At 35.0% G+C, this 15,022-nt stretch overlaps 3 protein-coding genes across 5 annotated transcripts; all 3 read left to right on the top strand.

Annotated features, from left to right (window-relative positions):
- The first annotated feature begins 1,234 nt into the window (after positions 1–1,234).
- LOC114741782 (SAGA-associated factor 29 homolog A) lies at positions 1,235–5,779 on the top strand. Of its 3 annotated transcripts, none has more exons than XM_028930048.1 (10): positions 1,235–1,338; positions 1,436–1,591; positions 2,588–2,681; positions 2,877–2,953; positions 3,643–3,746; positions 3,851–3,936; positions 4,231–4,284; positions 4,721–4,874; positions 5,054–5,067; positions 5,154–5,779. In XM_028930048.1, exons 2-10 carry the CDS (start codon positions 1,471–1,473, stop codon positions 5,254–5,256), a joined length of 807 nt encoding a protein of 268 aa, XP_028785881.1. In that variant the 5' UTR covers positions 1,235–1,338; positions 1,436–1,470; the 3' UTR covers positions 5,257–5,779. The 3 variants fall into 3 exon arrangements, with proteins under 3 accessions (XP_028785881.1, XP_028785880.1, XP_028785882.1); XM_028930047.1 differs by having other exon boundaries at positions 1,238–1,338; positions 1,424–1,591; XM_028930049.1 differs by lacking the exons at positions 1,235–1,338; positions 5,154–5,779 and having other exon boundaries at positions 1,342–1,591; positions 4,976–5,062.
- A 1,039-nt stretch (positions 5,780–6,818) lies between these two features.
- LOC114741789 (S-protein homolog 5-like) lies at positions 6,819–7,304 on the top strand. The gene has a single exon (XM_028930055.1). It carries the CDS (start codon positions 6,819–6,821, stop codon positions 7,302–7,304), a length of 486 nt encoding a protein of 161 aa, XP_028785888.1.
- A 2,306-nt stretch (positions 7,305–9,610) lies between these two features.
- LOC114741788 (S-protein homolog 5-like) lies at positions 9,611–10,087 on the top strand. The gene has a single exon (XM_028930054.1). The coding sequence runs from the start codon at positions 9,611–9,613 to the stop codon at positions 10,085–10,087; it is 477 nt and encodes a 158-aa protein (XP_028785887.1).
- Positions 10,088–15,022: the final 4,935 nt, after the last annotated feature.

Below are 15,022 nucleotides of genomic sequence, written 5' to 3'. Positions count from 1 at the left end.
TTTCTCTGAGATTCGTATAAAAAGCTGATAGCTACGCAGACTTTTCCCAACAAAATTTGCTTTTATATATACGTGCGCGTGAAATGATTTATCTTAGCAAAATAAATTAAACTATTTAATATATATAACATCTAATATTATTAAATTGAATTTGAGCATTATTATGCTTGAATAGTAGCAGCCGTCGTGCTCATCCATGATATTTTGATGTTATAACGTAAATAAAATATTTTATCTGTTTAAAACATGTCTATTTGAATAGAATCGATAATATGAGTTAAATCCATACTGTCAAAGCCAATCCGTCAATAAACAAATTTTTTAACCAACATTGTCAAGCCCGCATATTTTTAAAAATTTTAAATTATTATAATTATATTATTATATCTTATCTAAAAGATTAAAAATAACCTATATAATATATTTGGTGCTTTCAATCAAATATTTTAAAAAAAAACAAAAATCTCATTATATATTTTTTGATATTATATAAGAAAAAATATTAAAAAATAGAATTTTTTTTTAATAACTGTTAGCGGGTTGGCTAAACAAGTCTTTTAACCCAATTTATACAGGTTCAACCTGTCACAAGCTAGCTCATGGGATAATATCGTAACACTATTTATATAGTCAAATATAACCAATAGAGATTGAGTCTAGCGGAAGGAATTAATAATTCATAACGTGGTGAATTAAAGTTTGAATTCCAGCTGAGAGAGGTAGCTACATTTAATACCTGACAGTACCTCGAACATGATTACTTTTAGTAAGAAGATACTTATGTTTTAGTAAAAAAAAATATAGTCAAACGCATGAATAGCATAGCGAAGGCCCCATCCATAATAAGCACGGTAATATTTTAAAGTTGTGAACATTTTAAAGACCCAATAGGGGCACAAATGCGTGTACATATAAGCACCAAGATTAACGTGACTTGCGAACATGCACGACTCTTTGTCATATCGACGCTGCGTTAAAACTTTAAAGAGGAAGCACATCATGATGTGCACGTGTCAACTAACAGTATGCCCCGACCACCTGATGAGTGAACATGATCCCTCTTCACGTACCTTCCCCACGATATCGCCACGTGGACCTCATAAAATTTTTTAAACTTTTTTTTGCTTTTTTAATTTCCGCAAGCAGAGAGCTTTTCCAAGGCCAAAAAATCAGCGGGCTTCTCCATTGAAATTCTCATATGTTATTCCTATTTATATTAAATTTTATTTGCATTGCTGCCTTCGTTTTATTTATTTATTGAAGGAGTTTCAAAGTTTTGACACTGAATATCTTCCCGTCGTCTTTCTCAAGACGGGAGCTGCCAACAAAATAGGAAAGGTAATCTCAGTTCTTTTAATTCTAATCCTCATTCTAACTAAATAAATGGGATGATTCCGCAGCTTCTTAAGAAAATTCTATATAGAATTGTCGGCAGAATCGAACTCCGTCCTTTCATTTTTCTGGTAAACGATGTCGCTATCGGACATTGCCGTCAACATCTTGGAGAGCTCGAAGGTACTTGATCGTCTAAGGAAAGAGCAAGAGCAAGTGCTCGTGCAGATCAACAGGATGCACAAGAAGCTTAAAGCTAGTAAGTCTCTTCGTTCATGTCCCTTTTTTTTCCCCAAATAACTCTGGTCATCTGTTTTGATCCTGTTGTGACTTGAAAATATTCTATTCTCTTTTGGGCTATTCAATGCTGAAATAATTTGTTCCATTTTGTTACACTGATGCAATTTTAGTGGGCTTTCTAATAACTTTCTAAAGCATTTTCCGAAATTTATTTATTTATTTATTTTTTGGCTGAGCTCCGTTACTTTAATTTGATGATCGTTTAAAGAAACCAAGTGAGTCTCTCAGTTTGTGTCTTTGCTAATCCTCCATCTTGTTCCTGTTGTGACCTGAACTTATTGAAGCTGGTATTTTTTGTTCCATTTTTGTGACCCTAATGGATCTTAAGTGGGTTTTCATTTATTTATTTTTAATTAATCGCCAAAGCGTTGCTTATACTCTGTTTTGAGCTGAGCTTGGTTACGATTAGCTCAATTTGATGATTGTAATAAGCCTCTCGTGTTAGTTCTTTCACTAAACGCCCCCTTCATAAATATCTCATAAACTTCTGTTTCTGTATTTTTCCCCTCTTAAGGGGAAGCTATAGAGCCAATGATTAGCATCACAGAACAACCTGTGCATAGTGAATTAATAACATGATTTTCACTGGGCATCCCCACAATAATATTGCACCAACTGAAGCTGATGCTGACACATCTTTGTGGCTATAGGCTATCTCATTAATATACTTATTTTGAAGAAAACCATAAGATGACATAAAATCATACGCTGCCTTGTAAAACAAATGGGATGCCTTAGGTGTTATAAAAATTGTATCCTTGCTACTCGCTAGCCTATTCATGGTCCAAATGCCATGAGCTTAAGAGCATTTCCTATTATTTACCATGAGCTGTAGCTTCTTCATGCTGCAACTAGCACCTACGTCTGTGTAATTGGGACACCTGATAATATTATTCTTATAGCGTCCAGCTTTGTCTCCGTTGCTCATTGTTGATGGTTAATCATGTTAATGTAGCTCCTGAGATGGTTGAGAAGCCAGGGGATACCTCATTATCAGAGCTAAAGACATTGTACATTCGAGCAAAAGAGCTATCAGAGAATGAAGAAAAGTACGCCCATTGTGTATCTCAAGCTCTTGAAGTGAACTCCATTTTACCTTCTATTCCTTTGCCGCTGCAATGTCTGAAAATCATGAAGACTTCCTTTTCTTCTCTACAGCTAAAGATTAGAGTAACTTGATTTTACTTTATTCAGGCTGGGCTTTCTAAATTATGTCTTCCTTTCAATATTGTATGTGGTTGCAGTATTTCCACATCATTGTCAGACAAACTTGATGCTCTTCTGTCCTCTGAATCATCAGGACAACCACGAAAGAGAATAGGTTGGTTTGTTACTATTAAATATGTGACAATTTTCTTTAAGTCTTTTGAAAGCTTTTATTATTATTTCCTTATTCATATTATTACAAGAGGCTTGGTTGATTGAAAAAAGTACAAGAGAAAAAAGACAAGAAGCAGCTAGAAGAACCATCTATGTGAAAGAGAGAAAAGGGGAGGAAGCATATGTGCCTGAGCATAGGCCCGGGGGGGGGGGATTCTGAGATGATTTCTCGTTGATTCAGTGGATGACACTTCAGCTGAGTGTGTAATCTTAAGTAAATGTACTTTGACAATTTACTGATCCTTTCCTGTTAGCTGTATTCTTCTCTAACTTTTATGGTGGAAGGATAATGGAATCCACTATTGAGTATAGCGGCAGAACTCATAAATTGTGAGTGCTGATTAAGAAAAATTATGGATCCTTAACAGTACCACTCTTGCATTCAGTTGTTGACCGTACTAATTGTTGGAGATGAACGCTGTCCCAACAATGTGGTATTGGCTTCTTACAAAATTCAGTCAACAGTATGATAGCTATGAAATTGCAAACATTTGAATTAAAATGCTTGCTGATTAGGGAAAATGATTAAAAGCTGTTTAGTTTTTAGCTTAAGTTAAGCATAAATTGCAATTTGTTTTCAACAGGAGGCTGGTTTTCTACATCATTTAGCTGATGCTACTTGTTTTGCAGAGGGTAATGAGCTGAAAAAGAAACGAATGAAAACACACTCAGATATCTCAAGATTATCTCTTAGTAGGCGGCTTGAGATTTCTCTTAGTCTTAAGGGTGAACAGGTATGCATTTTCTTGGACTTCGATCAATATCAATTTTTAATAAGTCATTGTCATTTTTTTCCTTACGAGGCTTTTGGATTTCTATTTTATAACTTTGTTATCAGGTAGCAGCTAGGGTCACACCGCATAATTCTGATAAGGACGAATGGTTTGTTGTAAAAGTGATTCATTTCAATAAGGAAACAAGAGAGTAAGCCTATTTCTTATAATTATATATGGTCATGTGTCAGTTTCTATAGGTGGCAAATAAAGTTGTGAATTTCCGTTATCACTGCTTTAGGTGTTTGATGCCAATAATTGCTGATGTTCCTTGTGCCCCCTCAGTCCCTAGTCCTTTTCCAGTTTCAACAATCTTTATCTTAAATTAATTAGAAGTCCTGAGTTGGGATTTCTTTGTAAGTTTCTTATATATATACACATATATATATTATATCAGCCCTGCATATACATTTTAAACTATCTTTGCTGTGCTACAATTTTACAGATTTGAAGTACTAGATGAGGAACCTGGTGATGATGAAGAGGGTATTGGCCAAAGGTAAACCAGTTAAATAATTTACTTTATTTGATGGTCTTTGCGGATCTTTTGGTAGGGGCTGAAGGCGGGGAGACAATCCTGGATTTTAGACCCCTGCCTTGCAGTTCGTTTGTTCTTTTTGTCCTTTTTTTTGTCTTTTGTGTATGTGCGCTTTGGGGGTGGGGGGTGGTGTTGGGGGCTTTGAGGGCTGAAAACTGCTCTGTTGCCACTTGCCAGTTAGGCCTGTTTACATAGTAGCTTTTATTGGTGATAGCAGAATTTTTTTGGATTGGTAGTTTGATCTTTCAGTATAGCTTGTCTCGGACATGTATTTGCATATTTCTTTGTATCAATATGTTTCATTATTTTGAGTTTCATATTTACCTTATTGACCAAATTTAGGATTCCTGCATTTAACGGTGTATTTATAATTGTTTATTGTTTTTACTGCTTTCAGACGATACAAACTTCCAATGTCGAGTATCATTCCTTTCCCCAGGAGGAATGATGCTTCTAGTGCCCCAGATTTCCCTCATGGGACGCATGTTTTGGCAGTCTATCCTGGCACTACCGCCCTTTATAAAGCCACAGTGGTCAATGGCCATCGGAAGGTGATAATTCAATGACCCCATTAATTTACTGGAGTTATAACTTGATTCTAATTCTAGTTTTAAGGCCAACATTTTACGGTCTATTTATCTTCTTTATCTAGATGTTTGGTAATTTTGACGTGGAACTGACTCTAGTGACCTTGTTCTTGTAACTGGGGCGACCTTTCCCAAATTTGCAGAGGAAGACAGATGAGTAAGTGTCAATCGGATGAACTGTTTTCTGAAGTTTGTCCTAATTTTAGTGTGATGGCAGCTGACTTTGTGAGGCAATTGGTGCAGTTATTTGCTGGAATTCGATGACGACGAAGAAGATGGAGCTTTACCGCAAAGAACAGTGCCCTTCCACAAAGTGGTTCCTTTGCCACAAGGACATCGTCAATGAAACAAAATACTTGTAGCTGTGTATAGAAGAAAGGGATGTGGCCAATATATTGCATTAAGAGCTTGATGCCTGTCCAAATTCATATCACAGATTCTCCCACGTGTAGAGTTCCTCGAATTTGTTCCTTACATCCAGGGTGACAGGGAGCAAATCTACGCATAAAGTACCCGATAGCCGGTAATAAAATAGGAATAAGGTATCGATACACCGCACGCATGTGAAGGGAACAATGGTTTCTATTCTGAGATGAAATATTATATATATATTGTTTGTGTATAAGGAAAAACGTCCTTTTAATTGATGAATCGGAGGGGCTGTAAGATCACTATTTTACAAGTGAATCCTGATTTAATTCAATCAATCGTATACTGAGAGTATTTTAAGGCACATGTGCAAAAATGGAAGTAGTGAAAAGAGAGAGAGGAGGACCTCAGATATGTCATATGACGATTTATCTTGGATGCATAATGCAATCCACATTTTCATTTTTGTTTCGTTTACTGAATATTTCATTCACTTTGGATAAGAATTGGCTGTCGTTCTGGATTGTGAGGTGAGGGCTCGTGCTTACTCCAGCGATGTAATTTCATGCGAAAAGGATAATGGAATTTGCTTTGCCCAGGAAAAAAAGGATCGGTATTGTGTGCAGCAGGGCTTTTTATTTTGTAGAGCCATGTGCTGCCTTTCCTCCCCCCTGCCAACAGGGAAAGACCCCTCTTCACTGAAAACGTTGAATGCTCCTCGGTTCTTTTTTCTTCCCAGTAAAGATTGATCTAATTGGTAAGAAGTTTGTTCATAGTTTAAAGTTATAAGTTTAAATCGCTCTGTCAATGTAAGAGTCTCGTTGAAAGGCAATCTGCAAGTATTTTTGCAAGTGTTTTTTAGGTTTAAAGGCATGTCTTAGTAAACTCTTGAAATTTAACTAATCTAAATTTTTACTACAAAAACTTTTGAGGAGTTCAAATCCGCACCCAAGTTTTCTGCAAAAGTAAAGAAAAACGAGAAGTCACTGAGCCAAGCTCAGATATCAGACAGAATATGATTAAGTAGTAACAGTCATCAGGGGATGAAATAATCGCCCCGGCGCCAGCGACAGCAGCAAAACTGTGAGGCCACGTCGACGTATTAAGGTTGATCCAGTAAGGGTTGCCACCTGTATTAACCGACTACTCTTTTTTTGTTTTTGGTGATTAATCGATTTCTACCAACTCAGCGGAATGGGTTTTTTTTAAATTTAAAAGCCCGTCGTCAGTTTCTTCAGCAGGCCATAGTTATTTCAACTTCCATGCAGCAATTATATTTTTTTGGTTTCTTCATAAATAGATACTCCTATTTTGCATTCATATCAACTAAATGCGCGCAATGTATAAATACAACACAAAACCAGTGCAAGTTTTTAAGGCATTAATGGCATAGCTGAATAGTAATAATAATGAAGCTAAAGAAATTTCTATGCCATAATAAATAATGACTGGATTTGATCATATTGAACTCATGCATAGTCCTATAAAAACGAAGTTGCATGGTTGAACTTGTTGCATCATTTGAAGAAAACGAGAGACATGGGTCCATCTATGAAACCTCTAGTTTTGTGGCTAACCATAGTTGCTGCAATAATGTTTAAAGGTGGCGAGACAGGTCTTCTCCCTTCCAAAACAACTGTACAAATTGTCAATACCTTGGCTCACCATGAGGACGTGACTCTTCACTGCAAAGACAAGAACCACGATCTTGGAGAGCGAGTTCTGAAATTTAGAGAAATGTTTGAATTCTCTTTCAAGCCAAATCCATTCTTGAAGGTGACTCTGTATTTTTGTAGATTTTGGTGGCCAATATTATCAGAAGCTCATTACTTTGAAATATACGTTCAAGAACGAGACGAGTGGCAGGTGTGTAATTGGCACGTAAATTATTATGGTCCTTGTTTATCTGGTGTTTGTTGCCCTTGGGGCTATAAATATGAACCACCATCATCAGCAGATGCCCATGCTCCTCTTGCTCCTGCTGCTGCATCAAATGCCAGTATTACTCATCAATCTCATTCATAATTGCTGCTATCACATTGTAATCACTGATAAGCTTCGTTGTAGTGATGTGAAGATGATACATCTATATATATATATATATATTTGAATCGTTTGACCCCGGTTCTGGATGCTATAAATGATAGTCTAATTACAAACATGTACTTACCATAATGAATATTAATGACATGAATGTGGTATGACATTAATTTGCAGTGCATGAAAAAGAACAACAATGCCTCTATCAATGGGGCGTGGCTTCTCTCCGCTGCTCTTTCGGTCCGTTGCCTATCCTTTGCCTGAGACGATGTCGTTTTGGCCTCTCCATAATGACGCCTCAGCATAATCCAATTCCATGTCAGCACCATTGTATTGATCCCAAAAGCAATGAGTAGGCAACAGGAGCAAAGCGTCTGCCATTTTTCTCAGCAACCCCAAACGCTCAAGGCACTGCTTCTTCATCCATTAAGAATATACTTTGCTCCTCCGCCATTTTCTGTGTCACCGATATATATGCACTTGCATGATTATTGAACATTAAACGGGGGAGAGAGATGGCAAGAGGAAATAGGGGGAGAGAGATAAAATAACAAGTTTACCTTTTCGTTTCTACCCATAGACAACGAGGCAACGTACTGAGGACACTGAGTGTCCAACTCTCTTTTGTAACCTTAATTTTCTTTGTCGATTCACACTTGAAAGCACCAAAGGTTGAAGCTTCATGGATTGTGGCAGTGGCAATGGAGGTCATTCTGTGGTTTTGTCCGACAAGGAGGTGTTGTTGGCTGCGAGTCACCTGAAGAAACGCAGGGAAGGAAGAGGAAGACGTTTTGGGAGGGCGGTCAGTGAAGAGAGCGAGCAGGGTTCATGGAATCGGAGAGCGGCAAATTGAGGCTGGAAAATGTACAGATGACGACCAAAACAGCTGTGGCGGTGACGGAGGAGCGAAGTGTTTTCTTAATGGATGACAAAGGAGCGCCTGGTCAGCTGGAGTCCGATGGTGCTGACATGGAATTGGATTATGCTGAGGCGTCTTTATGGAATGTGCAGAGGCGAAAACGATGTCGTCTTAGACAAAGGACGGACAACGCAGAGTAGCCGCGCCCTAATGAATGTACATATACGTTTGACTAGTACTTTTGTACATTTTTTATTTTTTATAAAATAAGTGATTAATTCATTTATTTAATAAATTTCAGTTATATATAATTTATTTAATTTTTATCATAAGACACTTTTAACCTTCTCATCAAAATATAAAAAAATTTATTAAGTTACAAACTTTATCTGAAAATTGAATAATTTTTCAAATTTGCCAATACTTAGGTATAAAATTTTCACACACATATATATATTTGTATTTTTTCAGTTCTGATTTTATTTCGAATTTATCGTTACTTTAAGATTTTATTGGATATTTAATTAATGATAAAAAATAATAAAAATGATGGCTGGCAGAATCCCAGTACTCATTTAAAAATAACATTTTAATATAACAAACACCGTCACATTATTCTAATTTAAATTATTTTATAACTTTCCTTATTTGTGTGCATAATCTTAATTGCATATCTAAACATTAATACTGATAAGTTAAAGACTTTCCATTCTGGTGGCCAAAAAATAATAATACTCCTCCGGTCCTTAATATAAGACCCATTTAACTAATTTGATTAGATTAAGGAAGTTAGGTAAGTTAGTTAAGTATAATAAAAGTGACACATTTTTCCTAAAACACCATAATCATCTTTCTTAATATCCCCTCTCCCTCTTCTATTTGATCATGGTTGAGGGAGTATTCATAGGGGTAATTTAGAGAAAATTGATAAATATAGGAAATGGGTCTTATATTTAGGACCAAAACCAACTCAAGAATTGGGTCCTATATTAAGGACCGGAGGAGTAATAAACACCACCCTTCCCCTGTATAATTACTTCCGAATTCCCACAATTGTGGCTAGGCATATTTTTTTAAATACAGTTACTCATCTAATACATAAAATTTACCTGGTGAGAAATAGAGATAACAGAAATCTAAAAGCATAAATAGATAGCAGATCCAATTAATCTGCACCAATTTTAATTTGAGGTCTGAAAGTAGTCAATGCAAAATCCAAAGCATTAATGGCAAATACAAATATATATTAATGCTAATAAATATAAAGTTTTCTTTTCATTAATGTGGTAATCATGATTACCGCCAAGTAATAAAAATATTAATAAGACCACCTCAAAATGTCATTAAATCAGTCAAAAAGTCACATATAAAAAGGGATCTGTGTGGTGAGAACTTATTGCATTATCACTTGAATAAAACAAAAGAAGACATCATGGCTCCATGTTTGAATCGTCTGTTTTTGCTCCTAGCCATAGTTGCTGCGATGTGTAAAGGTGGGAAGTCAGGTTTTTTCCCTTCAAAAACAACAGTACAGATCATCAATGGCTTGCCAAAGCATCAGGACTTGACGGTTCATTGCAAAGACAAGCATCATGATCTGGGAGAACACACTCTGAAATTCGGAGAAACCTATGAATTCAAATTCAAGCCACCTCCGATGATAAATGTAACTCTTTATTTCTGTAGTTTTTGGTGGCCATCAATCTCATACGCCCGTTACTTCGACATATACAAACAAGAGAGGGACCAGTGTAGTGTGTGTACTTGGAAGGTAGTTGAGTATGGCCCTTGCTTGTTTGGTGTTTGCTATCCCTGGAATCCTCCTCCTCAGCCACATCCAATGACACTTGCTTTTTCCGATGATGTTACATCAAATAATACCCACGTTGTTACGGGGTCTCATACTTGATTATGGAAATCATATCCTTCGGGTAATAAACCTTTAGCCCGATTATCTGTGACGGATGATGAAGTTATGATCTATATGTGTCAACTTTATTTTAGTTTTAGTTCTAATTAAGTGCGTCAAAATTAATGTGATGTGATTTATGCATGTAAGTAAATTATTGAAGGAAAAGAAAGTAAAATATGTCTTACCATTCGTTTGCTCTTTTGAAACGTAGTAATACGAGATTGAGACCTACGACCGATCTTGCACGCAGACACACTACCTCCGGTCCTTAATAAGTAAACTTTGTCTTTGTTTAGTATCTAAACAAGGACAGATTTTAATCTCTTTTCTTAATTTATTTAAATTAGTTAACTAGTTTTTATATTAAAAACCGGAGGTGTTATTTTAGAAGAGATTGATGGTCCTTATAAATTATTTGATAGTTATTGATTAAGTTTTTTTTTTAATATCACTCACTAACTATGATAGAAAATGTTATACATATCTAAAATTTATTTCATTTTTGAACAAAGTTAATTAGTTACTTAATCATTTCTTAATTTTGATGAAACGATTGAAAATGTTTTACAATAAAGGCGAGAGTGAGTATTTTCGATTTAATGCATTAATCAACAAATAGATACTACAAAATTTATTGTTGGCGAGTCAGCGCCAGACCAGTAGAGCTGCAGAGAATTCAAATTTTATCTAACAAATAAAAAATTCAGCGCATTAATTGCATGACGAACATTGATAATAGTAATAATTTTTTTGACCAGCATTACACTGTGGTAAGTTTCATATATTTAGAGGGTGTTTAGATAAAAACCAAACCATAATTTCAGAAATAATTTTACGGTCTACGAGGTAAATATGTAGAGGAGTTTATCTCAATTTACAAAAAAATACTTATGAGAAACACTTTTCAAGACATCCAAACACCCTCTTGACGGAAAAGGGCAAACAGTATCTGACTTGGATGAAATCACGGATTGATATAAGAAGGGGGCGATGGTAAGAACTTATTCCATCGTTTCTATAAAAAATAAATAAATAAATTACTTCAAAATAAAATGCTGCTGCAACGCGGAAATGTGGCGAGGCCGAGTTGTTTCCTGTACTCCCCCGAAAAACGACAATGACGATCCAGCATCTGTTAATTGTAAACTGTAATTACAAATAACAACATATTTTTATAAAAATTTCTTATGTGAGATTTTTTCAGTTTATTACTATTACTTTAAAATTTGAGTGAACGTGCTATCAAAAAAAAATTTGAGTGAACGCGTCACTTATTTGCACCAATTTTGAGGGCTGAAAGTCAATGCAGAATCCAAAGAATTAATGGCAAATCCAAATATTAATAGTACTAATAAATGTAAAAATTTTCTTTTCATTCATGCAAAATCATGATTACCACCAATATAATAAAATTATTGATAAGACCACCTCAAAATTAACTGATTCACAGCCATGTATAAAAATTAAAAAATGGATCTGTGTGGTGAGAACTTATTATCGCATCGTCACTTGAAGAAAACAAAACAAGACATGGCTCTATGTTTGAATCATCTGATTTTGCTCCTAGCCATAGTTGCTGCAATGTCCAAAGGTGGGAAGTCAGGTTTTTTTTTCCTTCCAAAACAACAGTGCAGATCATCAATACTTTGAAATGACAAGCACCATGATCTGGGAGAACACACGCTGAAATTCGGAGAAACCTATGAATTCAACTTCAAGCCAAATCCTATAATGAATGTAACTCTGTTTCTGTAGTTTTTGGTGGCATCCATTCCCACCTCGTTACTTTGATATATACAAACGAGAGAGAGACCAATGCAAAGTGTGTACTTGTAAGGTAACTGAGTATTGTCCTTGCTTGTTTGGTGCGTGCTATCCCTGGAATCCTCCTCAACCGCCACAGTCAATAGTCAACGCTCACTTCTTCTTTCCATGATGTCACATCATATTACTCATCATATACTACCTCCGGTCCTTAATATAAGACCCCGTTTGACTTTTTGTTTGGTCCTAATTATAAGACCCCAATCCATTTTGTCTCTCATATTTATGTATTTTTTTCCAAAATAGTCCTTCTAATAATGATAGTTTTAGCCAATACACTTAATTAGCAAGGATATTTTAGGAATGACAACACTTATTTATTACAAATAACTAATTTAACTTACTTCCTTAATCTCCTCAAATTAGTCAATTGGGTCTTATAATTAGGACCGGAGGTAGTATAATGTTACGGGATATTAATGATTTGTGACAGAACAGATGATGAAATTTATATCGACATGTGTCAACTTCGTCGAAATTAATGCGGCGCGAAGGGTATAAGCAAATTTTTTTAAAAAAAAAAATTTAAAGGAGTAAAACATGCTATGTGTTTTACCATTCGCTTGCTAGTAATCATTTTACTTGTTTTATTGAAATTATCTATTCGCAAAATACTTTTTTTTTTGGCAAGAAAAGTAATAAAAATACTGAATCATGAGACATTATTCTGATCTTGCACGTAGACATATTAGCTAAACAAGGACAAATCTAATCCCTTTTCAAACATATATTACGCAAACCCTTATTTTGAAAGATTGATAGTCTTTATTATTAGTCGGTATTAATTTCCAGTGTCGCCTTTATTTCGAGTTATTAACCACAAGAGAGAATGTGATACGAATTTGATTTTTTTTAATTTAAATATGAGTGAAGTAAGAAAATTGTTTTCTCTGGCAAAAAAAAAACTTATTTTATTTTTAAACAAAGTCGTAATGACTTAACAACTCATTCTTAATTATAGTGAGGTGATTTGAATTTAATCTATTAATTAACGCATACTCTTGTATACCACTCTACTCCTCAATATAAGTCATTTATAACATATAGCATATATATTGAAGAATAAATTAAACTAATGAGATTTTCCAATGTTATCCTTATGAAAGTTTTTTTTTTAATTTCTTCCTCTGCACTTACAAACCATTATCATATCTCTCTCTCCATTTTCAATGAAAGTTAAATAAGGGTAAAATTAAAAAAAAAAATTAAATACACTACAAGTGACTTATATTTAGGACCAAACTTTTTCTCCACAAGTGAGTTACAATATAGACAAAGAGCTGTAGAGATTAGAGAATTCAATTTTTATCAAGCAAATTAAAGAATTCAAAGCATTAATTGCATATAAAGAATATTAATAGTAGTAATAATTGCTTCGTGTAAATGTGATTCGTGAAATAACGGACAAACGCAAACAAAGTCTGACTTGGGTGATAGTCAAATAAGAGGGGGGTAAGATATACGGTATATGACTGCCAATTCTGGTGGCCTTCACTGGCTTCGCCTCAGCACTTCGACATATACCGAGAAGAACGAGACTATTGGTGCAAAGTCTGTGCTTGTGGCATTCATGATTCCTCCCCCTGCATTTCTGGTACTTCTATGTGCTATCCTTGGGGCTCTTGAATTGAAACTTCCTCTCTGCTATAAAATGTCTCGTTTCATCATCATCTTAATTAACGGCATGATAAAACTTCAAACACATATATAGTATTCCCTTATGTCTGAAATATCGGTGACTTTAAATCACCACAACAAACCTTTTTTAAAAAAAAAACAGTTAAGTTAGTTTTTTTAAAAAAAATTTTTACCCTTATTAAATGTGGTTTTGAAGGAGAGAAAAAAAAAAAGTAAAAAAAACATATTTAAATATCAATTATTGAGACAAAATTAACAAATAAACATTAATAGTAGTGAATTATATTACATAACAGAGAATTCTTTTAAAAGATAACTTATATATACTCGATTTGATCTTATTAGAGGGCACTTCTAACAACTTCATCAAAACGAAACAGAGATGCATGGTTAAATTATATTAACACCCCATTTAACGACTTTACGGTAAAAATCATACTCTGTGTTATTTCCAGAAAATGTCTTGCAACACATACTAGAGAGGATATTAATTAATTAACTAGACGATTTTTATTCTTGTCGCGGTGAGAAGACGAGAATGGGCGAGTCATGGTTGCTGCCTGCTGGCTTATCCTCGTATAGTCGTAGAGAATTCAATCTGTACATAACAAATAGTAATAAAAGAATTCAAAGCATTAATTGCATATAAAGAATATTAATGGCAGTAATACTAGTAATGGCTCTGTATAAATGTGATCAAATGAAACAATATCTGACTCGGATATGATAATATAAGAAACGGGAGGATGGTCATATGAGCTATGAACCTGTTGCGATCCTTCATTACGGTAATGAAGCCGCTACTACTAGTTCTGCTGATTACTATAATGGCTGGCGGCGCAACGTTAAAACCTGGGAAGGCGAGTTTGTTAATTCCTCCGAAAACGACGGTGACAGTGAAGAATCTGCTAAGTGACGGACAGTATCTGTCATTTCATTGCAGATCGAAGGAGGACGATCTCGGAGAGCAAAAGATCAAGCATGGAGAAACGTGGGGGTTCAGCTTCAGGCCAAGAGCTGTGTTCTACACAACACTGTATCACTGCCAGTTCTGGTGGCCATCGGTTTCTTCGCCCCAACACTTCGACATATACAGAGAAGAACGAGACCTGTGGTGCAAGGTCTGTAACTGGGGCATTTATGATTCGGGTCCTTGCATTTCTGATGGCACTCCTCTTTGCTGTGCTTGGGGTTCTTGATGCTTCCTCCACTAATATATATGAGTATCAAAATGTTAATTAACAACCTGATAAAACATGCTTCTTCCGATGTTATATGTAAGTTATAAATAACTGAATTACATAAAATGAGAAATTTGATACAATTAGTCAAAACAATAAATATGTAAAATATATACATATTTTTTAATTGTACCGCCATTTCCAAAAAAAGAGTAGATGAGAGATGATAAGCGAAAATTTATTAAGAAGAAATAATAAATGATGTATATTTAGTGGGAGTAAAAATAAA

Source organism: Neltuma alba, unplaced genomic scaffold, assembly GCF_004799145.2.
Source record: "Neltuma alba isolate B1F8T4 unplaced genomic scaffold, ASM479914v2 tig00003529_pilon, whole genome shotgun sequence".
NCBI classification, from domain to species: domain Eukaryota; kingdom Viridiplantae; phylum Streptophyta; class Magnoliopsida; order Fabales; family Fabaceae; genus Neltuma; species Neltuma alba.
This window is presented reverse-complemented; position numbering and strand designations above follow the sequence as displayed.

Bases quoted from the DNA above. Each gene is read 5' to 3' on its own strand.
- LOC114741782 (XM_028930048.1), top strand. From the start codon at position 1,471: ATGTCGCTATCGGACATTGCCGTCAACATCTTGGAGAGCTCGAAGGTA. The intron at 1,592-2,587 runs GTAAGTCTCTTC...ATGTTAATGTAG, and splicing joins GCACAAGAAGCTTAAAGCTA to CTCCTGAGATGGTTGAGAAG. The intron at 4,285-4,720 runs GTAAACCAGTTA...TACTGCTTTCAG, and splicing joins GAAGAGGGTATTGGCCAAAG to ACGATACAAACTTCCAATGT.
- LOC114741789 (XM_028930055.1), top strand. From the start codon at position 6,819: ATGGGTCCATCTATGAAACCTCTAGTTTTGTGGCTAACCATAGTTGCT.
- LOC114741788 (XM_028930054.1), top strand. From the start codon at position 9,611: ATGGCTCCATGTTTGAATCGTCTGTTTTTGCTCCTAGCCATAGTTGCT.